The sequence below is a fragment of the Mus musculus genome, chromosome 5, assembly GCF_000001635.26.
Source record: "Mus musculus strain C57BL/6J chromosome 5, GRCm38.p6 C57BL/6J".
NCBI classification, from domain to species: domain Eukaryota; kingdom Metazoa; phylum Chordata; class Mammalia; order Rodentia; family Muridae; genus Mus; species Mus musculus.
In genome coordinates this window covers 108,081,234-108,103,183 of record NC_000071.6, presented here as the reverse complement: position 1 = coordinate 108,103,183, position 21,950 = coordinate 108,081,234, and the positions used below count along the sequence as shown (strand labels likewise).

Sequence of the window (21,950 nt, the reverse complement as noted above, 5' to 3'; positions counted from 1 at the left end):
GGATGAATAACCTAACATGTAAAGAGGACCACAGAGGAAAAGTAACAGTACACTTAGCCTTGAAAGGACTGAGCATGCACGGGGTCCACAAGGAAGTGGATGCTTTGAAGACTGACAAGTCCTTCTTGGTAGTACTCAATAATCTGAGGGCTGCCACAGACCAAGTACACTCCTAATATCACAGCAATGTGATGTTTGTGAGATTCTCATTTCTTATTTCATAATGGCAACTGAGAATAAAGGATTAGATCAAACCGCAAAATGGCAGAAAGAGGTATTTTTTCCTTTCTCAACAATACCTTAAGTATGTACTTTATTATTAAAATAGCTATATGGTATTGTCAATGTTTTGTAAATAATTTCCCTACTCCTCTTGTTCTCGCTAGAATTTCCCTCTGCATACAGCCCTTTCAAGTAGCCTCACTGACCTCTCACTTTGAGAAAATAGACTAGTAAACAATAACCTAAAGTTTCTAATTTCTACAAGCATATACTTGCTTTTTTCAAACCACTGCATCAGAAAGGTGTTTCTCCTGCTACCAAAAGTTTTTCTCAGACTGAGGCAATAGAACCTTCCCTTTGATTTCTCAATGAGATTTGACTTACACTCATCTTTGCTTAGTCACTGGGCCACTCTTGGTACACAAAAGCAGATTCCAATTATTTCCTAACTACTAAAATAGCTGTTAAGTTTTACTATCATTCCCATCTTCCCCTTCCTGTCCATTGGTCTGTTTAACTTTACAGCAAGACAGCTCAGCTCTGACATTTCCTCTTCACTGTCTTTTGTCTAACTAGGATTCCTTTTGTACCCTTTAATGCCTTCTTCCCTTCATGATTACCATCATTCTAAATGTTAGGTCCCTGACATGCAGAAGCATTGTTCTTAATACATAAATCACAAAGTATGGATTCAATCGTACTTCAACTCATTACAATCTTTACTTATTCTAAATAAACTGCTTTTGTCAATGTCACTAATAACAAAATGTTATGTCATGTTACATGACACCAATACTCCTTCTACTTCATTCTACTATCATGGTCATTCTGTTTCAATCTCCTTTGTTTTATACATTACATTTTATAAAACTCCAAATTTCTAAATTCAGACACCTACTTGTTCATTTATTACACTAGATCATTGTATTCCTTCTCCTGACTTATCATCTGTCCTGACCTGTCTGTCTGTCTGTGCACTCCCTATCTAAAGTCAAAGTCCCGCCCAGCACCATTTAGATGTGTCCTAAGAATCTCAATTCAAAAACAGAACTGGAATGTCCCCCACCCACCTCACCATCACATTCTTCCCTATCTTCGTAGGGAAAGCAGCATCTATGAGGTGTTCAAGCTGAAAATTTGAAATCTGTTAACTTATTCCTCTTTTTCCCTCATAAATTTAATTCAGTAGCAAATCTGATCAATTCTGCCCCAAAAGAGACATCAGCCCTATTCACTCCACTCGACTGCTTCCACAACTCCTGCACAAGCACCATCCAGACAAAACCAAGTCTTTACCTTTTCCTAATTTTCTGTACTACCTTGCAAAGAATTTTTTAAAGATAATTATAACTGTTTACCTAATTAAAATGGCTACCATTGTTTAGAGAGGGCAGGGTATCCGTATCTACAAGTCGCTGTGTGATCAAGAGCCATCCAAGGAATTTCCCTACTCTCTAATCCCTAGTCTTCTATTATGAGACTATGTTTCATGGCCTCCACTTCTGCACCCTGGAGTGCTATACTCCTTTATTCTGCATACTGTTAGAATACTCTCAAATATCATCTTACACAGTCCTCCTTCCTTTAAGCCTTCGCTTTGAAGTACAATGCCCCCCCCCCCCACTGACCCAACAACATACTAACTCTAAATGGCATCAGAATACTCGATTACTTTATTATTTATTACACATTTTCCTCACTATAATGTGATCAAGGACAAGGGGCAATCTGTCTGTCATTAAACCCTCAGCACTTAGAAGGTACAGGCATCTGACCAAAGTGCTGAGTGTGAAAAGTCAATCACTAAATCCTTTCCTTCCTTACCTTGTCTAAAGGGGTAGGGCTACCCCCAGTACCTACCTGCCATGGAGTAGGGCTAGTGCAGGTCACCGAGCCACTGACACTGTCATACACACTGTCACATGCCACTCATAACACAAACATTCAGTGATAAATAGAGCTGTGACGCAGACTTTACCTTGAGTCAGATGTAGGTTTGGATGCCTTTCTGCCTTTAATTTTAAATTCATGGGATGTTCCTTCTGGTTCTTTCTCTGCTTTGAAAGCCACATTTGGTGGCACAGGAGGAACACGAATTCGCAACCCAAACAAATGCTTCTTCTTCTTTATTTCTTTCCCAGACATAAACCTGCAAATACATATGGAAGGCCCTAGCATAACACTCATGGAGAACTACCAGATACCACAGAATATTTTCCCCTTGATATCCTTTATTCTTATCAACCCCCATAGCTGGCTACAGATTCTTATCTAAAGGCTACAGGTTATCATGAGTGGAAAGGATAGGTCAAGAATAGAAAAAAGCTCCCACATTTCCCTTCTCCCAAATGGGGCTTCTAGATTAGGTGTGATAATAGGTAACTAATAATAGATCATAGATAATAGATTCCCAATTCATGAGACACCAAGCTAGGAGGATTATTTAAATTCAGGTTTTTGTAGTTATTACTTTCATGAGACTGGTCTCATTAAGAAGGTGATGAATTCATGATTCTCCTGCCTTAACCTCCCAAGTACTTGACATCACAGTATGAGCCACTGTTTCTGGCTTTGAGCCCAGGGCTGTGGATAAGCCTGAGCATGATGTCAGTAATGCTCTGTCTCTAAATTAATAATTAAATAATCTCAAGAAGCAAACAGTATTGAGTCCCAACAGACTCTATTTTGGGGTATCTTTATAGTACAAAAAAATCTGACCAGAGACAACTTTTAAAAAGGCCATCTCTAAAGATCCAGAAAATAAAATGAGTATATAGAAGGCCAGCCTTGGAGTTGAAATCAATTTAGATCCAAAAAGTGTTAATATAGACTTCATGCATCTGGGAAAGTTTAGGATTGCTGTAACCAAACATTTCTGTATACTTTAGCTCTACTATCACATTCCTGGCCATAAAAACCTGTATCAGTTAGCTGCTCAAAATGTTTTTCCATTTTTATGTACCTAAAGAATATATACTTCTCATTTCTACCATTATAAGTAACATGTATTTCTGACATTTTAAGGTGGAATTAAGAATTTAGTGCATCAATACTTTTAACAGTACAATTACTCAATTACCTTACACATTTTCAAAATAATTTAAAGATCTAATTACAAGTAACTAAAACATTATCTAGTAAGAAAATACTGTCAAGTTCAAAACAGCATCTTCTCAAAACCAAAAATTTTATAATACAAGAATAGACTGTCTGAGAGTCTGTATACATACATTTATAAGAATTTCCTTGTCATTTTGAAAATATTTTCAAGAAATGTAGACATGCTGGACTTAAAGGAGGAGAGTGGTCTATATAAGAATATAAGATTTTATTAGTGAATTATCTAAGACCACTCAGATCAATATTACTTAGTAATTAATATTTGCTCAGTAACTAACTTACTGCTCCTCAGTATGACAATAATAACTAATCTTAAACCATAAAAGGCTTCATTTTTTGCATATTCCCACCAGCTAACAAGATTTTACTTTATCTTCAGTATTTTCCATTACAGAGTAAATTACTAGTAAATATGATTCAAGAGAGTAGAATAAATCTACGTCCCCATCAGGACACTGACATGCCTCCCACCCACCCATTCTCTTTTCTTTTCCAGCCATCTTGAATCCCTACCTTACTCTGATCAAAAGAGAACAGAACATTAAAATATTAAAATGGCATGTACTTCTTCCTTACACCAATCCCACAATTCTTAATGCCCTTATTCTTCTCTTACTAACTCCCTTAGAGGGATATGTAAAATAAATCCACTTACATGGTCTTGTAATCATTTAATGCCTCCAGAACATGCTCATATCTTTCAGATTTGGGTGTGTCTGCCAGCTGTGAAGTATCAAGAAACAATTTAATACACTTTAAGTTTACTCAATAATACACAGGTGTTAGACAGAGCTACAGGATGTGTGTTCAGAAGACCTAACATCTGTTTTTTCTGGGTCCTAACTAAGTTATTATATGACCTACCGAGTGCCACTGAACCTTTCAAGACTTACTTTCTATGATACAAGAAAAGTTTACATTTTATACCCATATTAGTTCATTACATGAAATAAATGTATTTGTAGAACTACATACTATAAACACTATAAAACTGACATTAGCAGTTATATTCAACTTGTATAACTCTATAACTTAGGGAAATAGTAACTTTAATAATATTACACAAGATCTCTACAACAACAAAAACAACAAAATGTGAAACTCGAAGGGTTATTTTCTCAATTATACACTTTAGTTGGTCTCAAATAGCTCAGCACCTTTTCACCTTCACAAACCACTAGAGTTTTGGGTCTTTTGTTTGGCTGTTTTTTTTCTTTTGGCTTTCCAAGACAGTGTTGCTCTGTGTGCCCTGGCTATCCTGGAATTCACTCTGGAGCCCAGACTAGCCTCAGACTCATAAAGATCCACCTCCCTCTTCCTCCCAAGTGCTGGGATAAAAGGAGCAGGAGCCACCACAGCTCAGCCCAAAAACTACTGTTTCTAATATCTATATATTCACTCAGCAGTGGTGGCACAAAGCTTTGATCCCAGCACTTGAGAGGCAAAGGCAGGTGGATCTCTGTGAGTTCAAGGCTACCCTTGTCTACAGAGTGAGTTCCAAGACCGCTAGGGTAACACAGAGAAACCCTGTCTCAAAAACACTAAACCCAAACAAACAGAAGTTTAAAATTTGGCCCCACAGATTGGATGATTGATTGATTGAGATAGACAGTCAGACAGAGCTCTATGTAATCTGACACAAGATATGTTCTTCACTAGTTGAAGTTCCGAAACCCAAGAACACATCAAGTGAGAGAGAACTCTATCTGCCAAAAAGAATGTTGGAGATAGAAGAGGCTCACAAGTCATTATTCTAACTCTGTTCTACAGATGAGTTAATAGAAAAGTAGGTAGGACATAAGTGAAATCTTTGTGTAATGTCTTCTAGACAGGAGTCTGCCACCAGGCAGCCTAAATTGGAGCTAGCCAGCCCACCCTAAACTCTGATATCGTAATGAACCAGTCAGGAGACAACTCAGAGGTAAGTAAGTCAAGCCCAAGACAAGCCTTGATATGCTAACAAGTTAACCTTAAGGTAGCATTGATATGCTAGTGAACCAACCCCACGCTGTAAACCCTGAAAGCACAAAACTAAAGTCTAATGAACAATAAAAAATTGGAACTTTAAAAGCAGCCCCTAGAACTGCACTACAAAGCTCCTGAGATGTTGCTTCTCAAGCCTCTGCCTTAGCAAGAGGACGTTATGACTGGCCTGTGTGGGGCCTAAGTTAAGTGACCACTGAACTTCTGGCACTATTGCTGAGCTCACGCATGCCCACCGCTCAGTGCAAGACGCTAGGTAATGTTCTCAAAGACCTCTACCAGTGCCATTCTCCCAGCCTGCCTCAGAGGAAGACATGCAGTGGACATGGTTCAAGCCTGCAAAGCTTCCTTACTGGACACCCAGTGGAAGCCTGCACAGCCTGCTTGGCTGTTGGCTACTTGGTCGAAGACTTTTATATTAGCATATTATATGGAATGTTTGTGTGAATAAACCAAGTATAATTCAGGGTTCAAAAGACAAATCTTGTGTGGACATCCTAAGTGCCAAACACCTCATAGCACACAGGCCATACAAAGGTAAAATGGACTGCTCAAATTCTCCTGATTAGAAAGAACACCAGAACCTAAACTCAGGTGGATATTCTATCAGCACTTTGGTGCTAGTACTAACTGTACTAGGCCAATTATGCTTGTCACTATCAGATTGTCCTCCTAATCTTAGATACCCATAACAGAGTTTTAGAAGGAGTTTTGAGGGCCTCACACATCAAAAGCACATGCTTGCAGGGCTTGGTGGCACTTGCGTTTAATTCCAGCACTTGGGAGGCTTGTCGGGTCTACACAGTAAGTTTCAAGATGCCAGAGATACATAGAGAGAAATAACAAAGGGGCTGGAGAGATGGCTCAGCAGTTAAAAGCACTGGCTGCTTTTGGAGGTCCTGAGTTCAATTCCTAGGAACCACATGGTGGCTCACAACCTCTGTAATGGGATCTAAGGCCCTCTTCCAGTGTGTCTGAAGACAACAGCAGTGTACTCAAATACATAAAATAAATAAATCTTTTAAAAATAACAAAAAGCAGCACACATTCAACCCTCAAAAGTACACGCTCAGACACAGAACTCCTTTTTAAAAAAGAATAAGAATGGAAGAATTTCTATTTAAGGAAGAATAAGCAGATTTTGAAGTTTGCAAGAAAATAAGGAAGCCCTAGATCTGACTTAATCTTTTATCAAGACTACAATCTTGTGCTCACTTCAACAGCACATACACTAAAATTGGACCAATAAAGATAAAATTAGCATGACACTCAAGTTCATGAAGTGTTTATATTTAAAAAAAAAAAAGACTACAATCTTTTCAGAAGAGATCCAGTTATCATCACTGCTTAATACTAGTAGTAAAAGCTAAATCATTTACTGAACCCCACTTCATGAGCATTATACTTGAGGGAAAGCTCTCAAACTCTTCTCTTCCATTTTATAAGACAATTCTGAAATAACTGAAGTTTGAAACCAAGGTCAAGTTTCTAATATGTCACATCATGTGATTACTTCATTTAAACTGTCTGACTGATCTTCCCCTCTTATCATCAAAATCTGAAGTCTTATCAGGAGTTATAAATAATCAAATCAAAAATCCCTATCTGTATTATTATGCTTAAATTTAAAAGAGAAAAACAGGGCTTAGTGGTACACACTTTTAATCCCAGAACTTGGGAGACAGGCAGAAGAAACAAGTAGATCTCTCTGAGTTAAAACTCACAGCCTGATCTACACAGTGAGTTCTGGGATAGCCAGAGATAAGACAGTGAGACCCTGTCTGGGGAAAAACAGCAACTGAAACAAGACTTTATAAATATTCCACCCCCTCGACCCCTGCTTTGTAGTACTAAAGATTAAACTAAGAGCCTCATATACACTACACAAGTGTTTTAGCACTGAACTACATCCTAGGTCCTCCTTTTACTGTTTATTCCAGGCTGACCTTCAACTTCTCATCTTTCTGTACCCATCTCCTAAGTACTAGATTACAGGCATGTGCCTGGTCTTAGCTGCTGTCAGGGACTAACCCAGCGCTTCATTATGCTCGGCAAGAACCATCTAAGCCACATCTGCAGGACCCTATAATTTATTTTAAATGTGGGGAAAGAAAAAGTTTTGCTTTATAGCCTGGTTAGTCCCAAACTTGTGACAATAGATGTCTGCAACCATATTCAGCTTACCTCTGAGTGTCTCACTCAATTTTAGGCTGGCTTTGAACCTGTGATCCTACACAATTGCCTTCTGAGTAACTGGCTTTATTTTTATTTTATATTCTTTGAGACAAATATTCACTATGTAGCCCTGGGTGGCCTAGAACCCTCTACATAGACTAGTCTGGAATAAAACTCATGGTATTCTCCCCGCCTCTGCCTTCCAAATGCTGTCATCAAAGGTGTGTGCCAATTCTCTTGTTTTCAGCTCAAATTTTCAGGTATTTTCCCTTGATCCCAACATCCTTTCCAAAGACAAAACAGAACTTTGGCCTCTTCTACAAACTCCATCAATATTTCCCAAACTAGTTTTCTTACTGTATTTCAAGTCAGCTACAAATCCACTTAACTTTTACTTAATTACTTTGCATTTCAATATCTTATTTGAAGTCAGCTTATAATGTGTATACCATGTCCACAGCATTCAATAAAAGTGTTACGTATCTGAAAGAATATTCAGAATATTTATTCTTATAAGGTTTTTAAAATTGCTTTATAAAACTTCAAAATTAACTTATCTGAAATATCGACTTCCTACTTTGCTGAAAATCAACAACAAAACTGATCTATTTCTGAAATCTATTTTTCTTTACTTTTTGAAAATTACAGTATCTGGGCAAGGTGGCATATTACTTTGATCCCAGCACTCAGGAAGCAGAGGCAGGAAGGTCAATGAGTTCAAAGACAGCCTGGTCCACGGAGTAAGTTCTAGGACAGCCAGAACTGCACAAAGAAACCCTTATCTTTAAAAGGGTTTGGGGGGAGAGGGGGCAGGCGTGGTGGCACACGCCTTTAATCCCAGCACTTGGGAGGCAGAGGCAGGCAGACTTCTGAATTCGAGGCCAGCCTGGCATACAAAGTGAGTTCCAGGACAGCCAGGGCTATACAGAGAAATGCTGTCTTGAAAAATCAAAAAAGGGCTGGTGAGATGGCTCAGTGGGTAAGAGCACCCGACTGCTCTTCCAAAGGTCTGGAGTTCAAATCCCAGCAACCACATGGTGGCTCACAACCATTCGTAACGAGATCTGACTCCCTCTTCTGGAGTGTCTGAAGACAGCTACAGTGTACTTACATATAATAAATAAATAAATCTTTAAAAAGAAAAAAAAGAAAAATGAAAAATAGTAAGAATCAAGTAATTTATTTCCACCAAGTTTCCCAAAACAGGAAAATAAAACAGTAGCTCTGATATCCTTACCAAAGTGTTTCTCTCTCTCTCTCTCTCTCTCTCTCTCTCTCACACACACACACAAATAAAATAAAATAAAATAAAATAAAATAAAATAAAATAAAATAAAATAAAATAAAATAAAAAATTAAACCTTAGTTGTCTGACTTATTCATGTGTCTTCTCAGTTTTTCACAAAAACAAATCAAGGAGCTCTGAGCCACCTACCTCTCCAGGGTGCAATCTATCCCAGTTTTCATTAATGTATGTCATAAGCTCAAGTTCAGAATCAAAGTATTTCTTCTTGTGAATAACACTTAGGTTGTAAAGGCATAGGTGTGCTATATCTACCCTGAAATCCAAAAATAATCAAAATAGATGAAAACTGTTTTTTGATTATTGTTTGATTATTATTGTAGTATAATACAACCAAAATGACATTCTTAGGTGGATAGGTGGTCAGTAATTTAAATCATAGTCATAAAACAATAAACTGATACATATGAAGAAACTGGAAACCACTAGCTTAACTTATCAGGAATAATTATAAACTAAAACATACCTAAATTACTTCCTAAATGCATTTTTTAAAAACCTGGCTATAGGAGAAAGTGATTTATAATCAAGACCTTTGTGTTTCACTGTAAGGAAATCACAAAGCAGACCATATATTACTGGGCCTGTGCCATCAGCACAATTTAAGGCATCTCCTGTTCTTAAATATGTAAGGCAAATAAAAATTTGTAACATCATAGTATACACATTTTATTAGATCTCCAAAATATCTAATAAATTATTACTACATCGAAGCAAAAACTGTCAATTTATGTAATACTCTGAAGGCATAAAAACCTGAAAACAGAGAAAAACTTAAGAGCATAAAAGACAACTAAGAGTAGTTTCTATAACCTTCCATAATGGTTAAATGGATAATCCTGAAGCCAGTATAAGCCTTGAGGATTACTAAAAGAACTAAAAACCAGGTATAAAGAATAAAATTTTATTTATTTTCATATGGAAGGTTTTATGTGCTATGGCACTTTTTAGAAAGTAGAACAGGTCATGCTCACCACTGTAACGGTAGACGTTTGAGGTATTCTGGTCCAGAACTGCAGACAGAGCAAATAAATGTATAAAACCTAAAGAATGGGGAAAAAAAGTTTTACAGTGAGTATTCAAACTAGCTAATGATTACAGCCAATACTCATCAAGTGATATAAGGCTTTATAATTTAACAACTGATATACAAGTCAAAAGGCACTTTCAATTATGACACTAATAACCAACAATTCCTATCTAGGGGTAAGGGACAATTTCCTTAACGATTAGAGAATTCTCCAGTTATTCTTACTAATAGCTTAGGTCTGCCAAATCTTTGATGGCTACTTCTAACCCTAACCCTGATTGTGAGGAGCGGGTATGGCAGCAGTCCCAAGATGGCGCCTGGGACTGCAGCCAAGTCTTATGTCTTGCACCTGACTTCCTCATACACCTGAAAATAAGGCACTGGGTGAACTGCGCAGGTGCACCATGATGCAGATCCGACCATATGACGAGTGATGATTCCGGCCAATGGACTGCTGTTACATGAACTGGGCTGATGGGGCGTGGTTGAGAGGATACATAAGGGATTGTAATTGGGGGCGGGTGGTTGTTGTTTTTCACTAGAGAGATTGATTTCTGGAGAGAGATTCATGCATGATGTTGAAAGGTTCCTGAATAAACTGCTTTGAGAAGAATGTAGTTTTGTCTCTCTTTTCTGCAGGTCGGAATAAGAAGCGACACCTGATTTTCGACACTCAATGTTCAAAAGGAGCTATAAAATAAAGTCAAAAGCAAACCAAGGTCTAAAGGACACTTATCCTTACTTAAACCAAGATTTAAGCCAAGAGATCAGTAAGCCAACTTTAACGATCTTTCTAGGTTTTCTTCCCAGAGCTCACTGTCCTATCTTAATATCCTGGCACAGAAAGTACATGATGACTGCTTCACAAGTTTTCAAACTTAATATACAATTTTTAAAATAATAGCCTATGGTCTTTTTTCTCACAGTATTACTTTGAGCTTCATGAACAGAAGGAATCAATGACAATATTTTTGAGAACTGTAGCGTGATAGAAACAAATGTAATCACTGAGACAATACTTAAAAGCTTTCTGAAATAGTATTTAAAAACAAAGAAAATATAGAGAGCATGTTTACTATTTAGTATTTTCACTCAGAATTGATCCCTTTAACAAATCTGAAACTGCAAAATAACCACAATTACAAAGCAGCCATGACAAACTAATCATTAAAATTCTAATGCTCTTCTTCTTACCTATCTCCAAACAGCATTGGCTTCTGAAGGCATTGGACACAAGCTTCATGAAACCACTGCTTACATTTGCAGCACTGCAGCATCTTTAAATACCAGCTACCACAAAAAAAAAAGAAGAAATGAAGTTAATTCTTTTTAAAACAATACTTCACTACAGTTCAAGACTGGTCTCCAACTCACAGTCCCCCTGGCCTCCCCATACTGAGATTACAAGTGCATGGCACCATTATTAAATTAAGCTAATTTACTATTTACTGATAAGGCAAGAATTTAAAAAAAAAATACAGTTCTGATGGAAGTATTACCTTCCTGCTATAAATACTAATATTAGTATTAATTTTTTCCCAAAAAGGTTTGTAATGTCAATTATTTCATCCTTCCTCTTCTATTATGGAAATTTACATGCTCTTTAAGCTTAATTACTATTTCAAGTTAATAATGTCTCTGATCTCAAATCACAAGATTCAGGGGTTTTTGCTTTTTGTAGTGAGGTCTAATTCAGGTTGTTTTATACACTATTAACAATGAGCTCCACACCTATATAGCACTTTTTATTTTGGTGGTTGTTGTTTTTTTTTTTTTTTTTCTAATTCATTTATTTATTATATGTAAGTACACTATAGCTGTCTTCAGACACTCCAGAAGAGGGAGCTAGATCTCGTTACGGCTCCATGTGGTTGCTGGGATTTGAACTCTGAACCTTTGGAAGAGCAGTCGGGTGCTCTTACCCACTGAACCATCTCACCAGCCTGGTTGTTGTTTTTGAAATGGGAGTCTCACATACCACAGGCCAGCCTCAAACTGAAAATAACCTCAAAACTAGGGGCCTTAACCTCCCTAGTACTGAGATTAATTACCACTTCACCCAGTTCATAAGGTGCTGAGGACCAAATCCATGGCTTCAAGACTGCTAGACAGGTACTCTTCTTACAGCTGAGCTACATCCTTGGGCGTCTTTGCATTTTCTCTGAGTCTCATTTTGAGGTTGGCTTTGAATTCCTGATAACAACCAACATCCAACTACTTAAAAACACTTTTAATTCGGGGCTGGAGAGAGAGATGGAGAGATGGCTCAGCGGTTAAGAGCACCGACTGCTCTTCCAGAGGTCTGAGTTCAATTAATTCCCAGCAACCACATGGTGGCTCATCAACCATCTATAATGGGATCTGATGCCCTCTTCTGGTGTCTCTGAAGAGAGCAATGGTGTACTGATATACGATAGATAGATAGATAGATAGATAGATAGATAGATAGATAGATAGATAGATAGATAGATAGAAAGAAAGAAGACTTTTTTTCAACCTGGGTTCTTACTGCTGCACAGGTGAACCCTAAACTCCTGGCCAGCCAAGCAGTTCTCTCAACCTGTGAGTTATAACCCATTTAGGATCAAATGACTCTTTCACAGAGGTCACCATCAGAAAACACAGATATTTGTATTATGATTCATAACATTAGCAAATTTAGTAATGAAGTGGCAACAAAAACATTTTATGGGGGGGGTCACTACAACATGAAGAAGTAAGTGTATTAAAGGGTTGCTGCACTAGGAAGATTGAGAACTACTGCCGGGCTGGAGAGATGGCTCAGTGGTTAAGAGCACTGACAGCTCTTTCAGAGGTCCTGAGTTCCAATCCCAGCAACTACATGGTGGCTCACAACCATCTGCAATGAGATCTGATGCCCTCTTCTGGTGTGTCTGAAGACAGCTACAGTGTCTTACAGTGTACTTACATAGAATAATATATAAATAAAAATAAATAAAGAAAGAAAGAAAGAAAGAAAGGAAGAAAGAAAGAAAGAAAGAAAGAAAGAAAGAAAGAAAGAAAGAAAGAAAGAAAGAGAACTACTGCCCTAGGATGAAGCAATCACCCTTCTTCGTTGTCCTCCTGAGTAACTATAACTACAGACATGTACCACTAGCCTGGCTCTAAACTGGCAATTTAAAAACATTTTTTTAACATGTGCATGTGTGGGTGCCTGCTTCTCCATATGTACATAATGTGCATGCAGTGCTTTGCATAGGCCAAAAGAAGAAAGCAGATTCTCTCAGAACTGGAGTAAAGGTAGTTATGAGATGCCAGTGGTACTAGGAATGAATCCAGGTCCTCTGAAGAGCAGCAAGTGTTCTTAATCACCAAGCCATCTCTTTAGCACCACCCCCTTTTAAATTTGTGTGCCTGTATGTAGCTACATGCATGTTGAATGTAAATACCCACAAAGCCCAGAGGGGTGTGGATCCCTAGACAAAGAGTTACAGTGAGTCACCAATATGGTTGCTGAAAACACAACTAAGATCCTCTAGAAGAGCTTTCAACCCCCAGAGCCATCTTTCCTCTGAAACTTTTTTGCTATAGTTTATTTTGCTTTTTCACATCAAATATCTGTATCTTACAAAAGATAGATTAAAAGGTACCAAGGTACCAATGTTTAGCCCAAATGCCAAATGGCCATAGAGATTTCTGTTTATGAACATTTTAATGTATCTATTTATATTTCTGTTTATTATAATGAAAACCAAGTTCAGCATTGTTATAAACGCTATAATATCTGATTTAGATAGCTAAAAGCTGCCAAAACTGAATTTTCATCTTAGGTTATTACTTGAAAACAGTAAGACCTTTCCAAATGTCTTTTTGCCTAGCAACTAATTGTATAAGCAGAATCAAAACAACTGCTATGCCCATGATTCCTGGCTATATTCTAGGCACATCTTTGTGAGTATGAGGCCAGCCAGGCCTACAGCAAGAGTTACAGGACAGCCAAAGCTACACAGAGAAAGAAACCCTGTCTTGAAAAACCCAAACCCAAACAAACAAATAAATGAATAAATAAATGGCTCAAATTTCGTGATCTAATTAAAGATGTGATGTTAACTAGAATGTCCAACATCAAATGATTTCCTTTTACAATCTTATAAGATGGTAAGATTACTGATAATTGATGAGTGCTATAGCAACGGAATCTTAAATAGTAAATAAAACTCTTTTATGCACCCCTACTTATTAAAGTTCAAATATCCTAGTTCTCAATACTGCAGTTATTAAGTCTAATTTAAAAGATAAGATACTTGGGGCTGCGAGATAGTTCATTGCTCAAGCAGAGGACCTGAGTTCTGTTCCCAGCACCCACATTAGGCAGCTCACAACTGCCTGAAATCCAGGTCCAGAATATCTGATGTCCTCTCTGGCTGGCACTGGACTCATGTTCACATTATTCACACACAGACATATCCACATATACATAATTTAAAATTATAAAATCCTTTAAGATAAATAAAAATAAAAAAATAAACATAAAACACCCAGTACAGCTTATTAGTACCTGGATATTAATATTTCTTCAGTGAAACATTTAAAAATGACACTGTAGTTTCTTCTGAAAGTTGTGTGCATGCGTGCATGTGTACACATACACAGGAACTAATAGCTGGGAAAGACTAGTTCATATGATATCCAATGAACTGAGTCAACTTCACACTCCAAAGTGGCAAAGGGGGCCTCTATAGCATCCATTTTCCCCTGGCTTACTATAATGGCCTATCTGGCATATGACAGAGGGAGAAAAACGGAGAAAGACCAGGGAGGGGAAGGAAGAGGAAGAAGATGGGGGAGAGAAAGAACAGTAGACGTCTTTTTTTTTAACTGATTCTTTCATACATTTGCAATTCTCTATCATTCCCACACCAGAAACAGTGATAGCACTGGCAACCCTAGTGCTCTTGAAAAGGCTTTGAGAATCTGAGGCCAGTAGAGCAAGACCATGACTCAAACAAAAAAAAGAGGTCTTCAGAAAAAGTTTTTTTAAGGGGCTGGAGAGATGGCTCAGCAGTTAAGAGCAACTGACTGCTCTTCCAGCAACCATATGGTGGCTCATGACCATCTGTAATGGGATCTGATGTCCTCTTCTGGTGTGTCTGAAGACAGCTACAGTTGTACTCATATACATGAAATAAATAATCTTTTTTTAAAAAAAAATTTTTTTAAAAAGAAAAAGAAAAAGAAGATAATGTACTTTAGTAAATAAAAATCACATCAAAGAACATTAAGTAACTGTGTTTACTTACTCTCCAGGGCCTCCACAATAGCAGTAGCACTGCTGGACATTGGTTTTATGGCCTGCATCCCATTCAAGGTCAGCCACACTATAGGGTAATGTCTGCTTCATGACTTGCAATGCTTTGGCATTTGGTCCTTTCTTAAGCGCACCACCCCTCTACATATTAGAAGGAAAACATTTAAAAAAGTGAAGGTCAAGTTTTTTAACCAAATTTTCTAATTTTTAATTCTACATTTTAAAAATTCCTGACACTTCTGAAATAATTTCCATTCTGAATTTCTATGATACCATATTGTCTGGTCTGTTACTAATAATGCATTTACTATATTATTTCAATTTATTGTCCTACTCCCCACACCATTATCAGAAAGCACAAAAAAAAAAACCCTACGAGCCATTTAAGGATCATTAATAAAACAATTCTAACCAACATTAGCTGCTACTTTCATTCAGAACAAACATGGTCATTTCAATAAGGCTTTACAAATTCTATTTAATAATGTTTAGCCCAAAACACTTTTTTTTATTTTATATTTTTTATTAGGTATTTTCCTCATTTACATTTCCAATGCTATCCCAAAAAAAAGTCCCCCATACCCTCTCCCCCACTCCCCTACCCACCCACTCCCACTTTTTGGCCCTGGCTGTGGCAGATAAAGTTTGCAAGTCCAATGGGCCCCAAAACACTTTTAAAAGATACCTTTGTAGTTGTTGCAAAAACGCACTGTCGACAAAGCCACTTTTCATCTGAATCAATCACACTCGAGTCAATATGAGGTGTGTGACACAGCTGATGATATCCTTCATATCAAAAGAGCAGAAAGCAAATTCTAGTTTATTAGCAAGTACTGCAGAACAGGATTTCAAGAAGGCATGTTCCCTATATTATAAATGATGAATAGATCTTATGATAATGTTTCAAATTAGCAAAACAAGTATCTACAGTCACTAGTCTTCAATAGGCTAACTTTTTAATAAAATTTGAGAAAAATGAATGTTTACCTTGACCACACTTATCACATATAACCATTTCATTGGGAGCTTCTGAATACTCTTCTTGACATATTGTACAGACCATTTCCCCACTCCCAGTGGCTCCTGAAATACATAAAGCAGTATTAAAGTCATGAGGAACTCCACAGAACTTTTATGACTCAGTAGTCATATGAGCATGTGTTAACTATATTAGAATGTTCAACAAAGCAAGCAACAACATACAATATTCTCTGCTCAGTTCACTAGCTCTGTTCCTCCCCTTTCTAACTTAACATGTCCGTCTACATGCTTTAATCTGCTTTTAGGCATAAGGAACGATGGCTTTCATTTCAAATAGAGTATGAATGGTGATGGAGGATGAGTGTGGTGGTTTGAATGAAAATGGCCACCATACACTCATACGGAGTAGCATTATTGGAGGTGTGGCCTTGTTGGAAGAAGTCTATCAATGCTGGGTAGGCTGAAGTTTCAGAAGCTCAAGCCAGACAAGACCCAGCGTCACTCTCTCTTCCTGCTGCCTGCAGATCCAGATATAGAGCTCTCCGCTCCTCTCCAGTACCATGTCTTCCTGGTGCCACTATGCATGACAATTAATTAAGTAAGCCCCAATTGGATGCTTTTTAAAAAAAAAGCTGTCCTGGTTATGGTGTCTTTTTGAAGCAATAAAACTCAAACTAACACACTGGGAAAGATTTATTAACACTAAAACTTCTCTGCAGAACACTTCTACTCAGGTTCAGATTCACATCTTTTTTATATTAGTAACGCAAGGCTACAGAGACTACTAGTCATGGCAGTTATGTGCTTCCTTTCTGGACTTAAGAACAGTTCTTTGTATTTATTATGAAAGATTAACAATTATTTCATGGCTTAAATCTAGAAATATAGTGTCTAATACTGTACACAGAGAATTCTACTGCAACAAAAGTTGGAGTACCAATTATTTATACGTGTCACCTAAGCAAGAAATTACTGTCTCCTTAACATTTAAGAACATTTTGTTCTTTAAAAAAAAAAAGGTGTGGTTGCACACACCTTTAATCCTAGGACTCAGGAGTCAGAAGCAGGAGAATCTCTTGAGTTTGAGGTCAGAAGGGTCTACAGAGTGAGTTCCAGAACAGCTAGGGCTACACAGAGAAACCATGTCTTGGGGCGTGAGGAGGACACTTCAAGGATGGGTGTTGTAACACAAATATGTAATCCCAGCACTCAGGGGGCAGAGGCAGGTGGATCTCAGTGAGTCCAAGGCCAATTTGATCTATACAGTAAGTTCAAGACACCTAGACCTACTACATAGTGAGACCCTGACATAGTAAGACCATCTCAAAATGAAGAACAAAACAAAACAAAAAACCTTCGGGCTAGAGAGATGGTGCAGCAAACACTGGCTGGTCTTCCAGAGGTCCTTAGTGCAATTCCCTGCAACCACATGGTGGCTCACAACCATCTGTAATGGGATCCGATGCCCTCTTCTGGTGGATCTGAGGACAGCTAAAGTGTACTCATATAAATAAAATAAGTAATTTTTTATAGTAACACAAAAGTGTTACTATTAAACTTCAAAATTTGGATATATTACCATCTCAACATAATTATCAATTCTAGCATCTTCCTCTTTCTCATTTCAATATAGCAAAAATGATATACACTATCTATACATAAACAATAAATGCTTATATTTTTATGCTATAAATCAAACATCATGTTACACTTCACTCTTTTAGAACTAACTTTATTTGATGGGTTTTTTGGGGGAAGTCTCTCTGTGTATCCCAAGCTGGCCTGGAACTCACTTTGTTGCCCTTAAACTCCTGTTGGAATGTTTCACCCTCAGACTCTGAGTTACTAAGATACAGATCTGGGTCACAGCAGTGACCAACAGACTATGTTAATATACTATTCATAAAGAAGTGATAGTCAAGCAGATGAAGGAACTGACCTAAGTAGTCTCAGTTAGAAAGTATCAACACTAGATGTCAAACCCTGATGTGCCAGAAGCCATGTTCTTCCCACCATACACTGATTCTTCTCACCAATACAAGGAAATACTTCTACCAAAGCATTTTCACATAGCCAGTTTTTCAAATTATAACCTCTAACAGCTGCATAATATTCCATCTAGTGGAAGAAAACAAATTTTCTTCATTACTTCTTTATTCTGTAAGATATAGGTAACATAGAAGTTACCAATTATTATTTTATTACTTTGCCTGTTTTTGTATTATTGACTATTTGTCTACTTAGGTCCTCTGTCTCTTCCAAATTTTGTTTACTGTGATTTGTTCCATAGCTTCTGGGTTTATGGCTACAATTAGTCAATATGAGTTGAGCCTTATCATGGTAAATGTGTTGTTTCAAAAGAAAGGGTTGGGCTGTCAAGATGACTCAGCAGGTCAGAGCTCTTCTGAAGGTCTTGAGTTCAAATCCCAGCAACCACATGGTGGCTCACAACCACACATGAGATTTGATCCCCTCTTCTGGTGCATCTGAAGTCAGCTACAGTGAACTTATGTATAATAATAAATAAATCTTTGGGTCTGAGGGAGCAAGCGGGGCCAACCAGACTGAGCAGAGATCCTAAACTTCAATTCCCAGCAACCACATGAAGGCTCACATCCATCTGTATAGCTACACTGTACTCACATATATAAAATAAATAAGTTTAAAAATCTTCAAAAGAAAGGGTTGTATAGCCTCCATGAGGAGTAGATGCCTAATATAACTCCCACCATTTCCATGTGGACTGGTAAGGAAGAAGGTAATTCTGCAGAAGAGGAAGTTATTAATCCAATAAACTGTACGTACTCAAGAAACAAGCCTAAGAAACCCGAAAATCATCTTTATCTGTAAAATCCAAGTCTGTCTTTTTTACTATCAAATTACAAGATTACTAGCCTAACTTAATTGCCTACTGTCTTCCTTACTACAAATTAAGCTATCTATGAAGTCTTAGCTTTTTCATTTTAATAATACCAAAGAAAAGAAAGATGGTTTAGTGATTAAGAACTTGTTCCACTCCTCAACCACGAACATCAAGAGCTTAGATCTCAGCAATCATTAGCATTCCCTCAAATATTGAAAAAACCAGCTCAGGTGGGGGGTGGAATGTACAGACAGGAAGATCACTGTGAATTGCTGGCTCCTAGCACAGATGACATACTAGCCTCAGGTGAAGAGACCTCAGTGAAGAGACCTTGCCTCAAATGAATAATAGAAAGTTATAGAGGATGAAATCCTACATGTTCTTTTGACCTCCACAAATACTCCCATCCCACACACATGAATAAATAATAAATCTTGAAAGTATCTATCAAGGATTTACTTCAAATAAAGTGGGCATAGTGGCAAGCAGCTTTAATCCTAGCACTTGGGAAGCAGAGGCAACCCTACTTACTGTTTAGTTCAAAATCAACCTATTCAATATAGCAGGTTCCAAGCCAGTCAAGGGTACATTACTCTATCTCAAAAAATAAAATAAAATGGCTGGGCACTTGAGAAGCAGGCAGATCTCTTAGTTTCCAGCTGGGAAGCAGTGCCACACACTTTTAATCCAGGCCAGCCTGACCCAGATGATCCAAGGCTAAAGAGAAACCATGTGGTAAAAAAAAAAGCAACTACCAAAAACCAATCAAGAAAACTACTATACAGCTCAGTGGCTAGACGCAGATACTGCTCTTATAATTGACCAGAGAGGGCTGGTGAGATGGTTCAGTGGGTAAGAGCACCTTGCCTCAAATGAATAATAGAAAGTTATAGAGGATGAAATCCTACATATTCTTTTGACCTCCACAAATACTCCCACCCCACACACATGAATAAATAATAAATCTTGAAAGTATCTATCAAGGACTTCGACTGCTCTTCCGAAGGTCCAAAGTTCAAATCCCAGAAACCACATGGTGGTTCACAACCACCCTTAATGAGATCTGATGCCCTCTTCTGGTGTGTCTGAAGATAGCTACAGTGTACTTACATATAATACATAAATAAATCTTTTTTTAAAAAAAATTGACCACAGAGCAGTTTCCTGCACTTCTAGCTGAGGCTCACAAATGCCTGTGCTCCATCTTCAGGTTATCTGACACATCTGGCCTCTTCAGTCACCTACACTCAAACACTTTTTTTCTCTATTTTTAAATTAATTTTATTTTTTAATTCAATTTTAATTAAAAAATATAAAGGTATAATAAACATTTTCACCTGGTTTCTTTTCAATTATATTTTATTAATAAGTTTCTAGAAAAGTTAAATAAATTAGAATATTTTTATTCATTTAATGCAATTACTGAAATAGCCAAAACAGAAACTTACTGTCAACAGCAATGCAGGAATATATCATTTCATAGAAACAAATAAATACTAGGTATTTAAAACTTTACTAAAGTTCTGTCTTAACATAATAAACATGCCCCTGCTATAATATTCATTTCTTTTTTTTAATTGTACTTATTTAATGTATGAGTGCTCTGCTGCATATACATCCGCCTGCCTGAAGAGGGCATCTTATCCCCCTTCAGATGGTTGTGAGTCACCACACGGCTGATCTCATGACCTCTGGAAAAGCATCTTAACAGCTGAGCCATCTCACCAGCCCACATTTCTTTTTAATATAAAATTTATTTTTATTTTATATGCACTGGTGTTTTGCCTGCAAGTGTCTTCTTTGCAAGGGTGTCAGATCACCTGGAACTGGAGTTATTGACAGTTGTGAGCTACCATGTGGGTGCTGGGAATTGAACTTGTATCTCTGGAAAAGCAGCCAGTGCTCTCTTAACAACAAAGCTACCTATCCAACCCATAATGTACATTACTTTAAACAATTAGCATGACTATTTTTTCCCAGATTTATGTAAACTTTTAGAACATAGCTTATTACCTAAAATTCATAATTATAAATCATAATTATAAACAGGTTTCTCTTTCTCTTCTTTTTTTCTTTCTTTTTTGTGTTTTGTTGTGTTTCAAGACAGGTTTTCTATGTAGCCCTGGCTGTCCTGGAACAAGCACTGTAGAACTATATATCTGCTGCCTCCCAAGTGCTGGGATTAGACAATAGTTTCTCACAGCACTTTCAAGCACAGAGCACCCACTCACCTCACCCACTAACTAGGTGCTTGTTTGACAGGACTTCAAGCCTTTACACCTTTCTATCTCTGCATACCACTTAAGGGGACTGGAAAAATGGCTCAGCTTATTCTTGCAGAGAATCCAGATTCAGTGCCCAGCACCCACATGGTGACGTACAACCATCTGAAACTCAAATTCCAGGGAATCTGACATCTCTTCTGACCTCCAGAATCACCAGATTCTGATTTCATGAATCATATATATATATATATATATATATATATATATATATTCAACCATTCTCATATACATATGTACATATATATATATGTATGTATATGAATGAAGAGGAAAAAAAGAGAATGGAAAAATGGAAAAAGATGGGATTTAAAAGGCAAAAAGAGGTAGGTAAGTGGTGGTGCATGCCTTTAATCCCAGCACTTGGGAGGCAGCAGGCAGATCTGAGTTCAAGGCCAGCCTGATCTACAGAATTAGTTCCAGGACACCCAGGGCCACACAGAAAAACTGCCTTAGAAAAAAAACAGAAAGACATAAAGACCTATGTCAAACCTACCAAAATCTCCAAAGTAGAAAGGCTAAAACTGATTCAGCATGTAGAAGAATAACAGAAAATAGTATTAAATGATTCAATTAAACTATAGAGTTTTGTTTATAAAATAAATTTTTAAACGTCTTATACATGCTACCCAGCCACTGAAGAACAGTATATTCAGTATCACTGGCATCAGAAAAAGTCATGTTGAAGAAAACTAAGTTTCGATATCAATCATGTTCAAGAG

The 21,950-nt window shown here is 37.4% G+C and overlaps 1 protein-coding gene across 20 annotated transcripts in view; it reads right to left on the bottom strand.

Annotated features, from left to right (window-relative positions):
• Mtf2 (metal response element binding transcription factor 2) overlaps positions 1-21,950 on the bottom strand; it is a 43,560-nt gene that overhangs the window by 6,036 nt on the left and 15,574 nt on the right. For 18 of the 20 annotated variants that reach the window (XR_389261.4, NR_152817.1, XM_030254190.1 and 15 more), the window contains 8 exons: positions 16,090-16,185; positions 15,788-15,888; positions 15,095-15,243; positions 11,028-11,123; positions 9,778-9,846; positions 8,936-9,059; positions 3,998-4,065; positions 2,201-2,371 (listed from right to left, as the gene is read on the bottom strand). Coding sequence is in view for 18 of the 20 variants with exons in the window: in XM_030254190.1 (XP_030110050.1) it covers positions 2,201-2,371; positions 3,998-4,065; positions 8,936-9,059; positions 9,778-9,846; positions 11,028-11,123; positions 15,095-15,243; positions 15,788-15,888; positions 16,090-16,185 (874 nt within the window). In the remaining 2 variants the exon portion in view is untranslated. Of the gene's footprint in view, positions 1-2,200; positions 3,531-3,997; positions 4,066-8,935; positions 9,060-9,777; positions 9,847-11,027; positions 11,124-15,094; positions 15,244-15,787; positions 15,889-16,089; positions 16,186-21,950 lie in introns of those variants that run through there. The other 2 variants (XM_030254196.1, XM_011249417.3) reach the window with 2 other exon arrangements.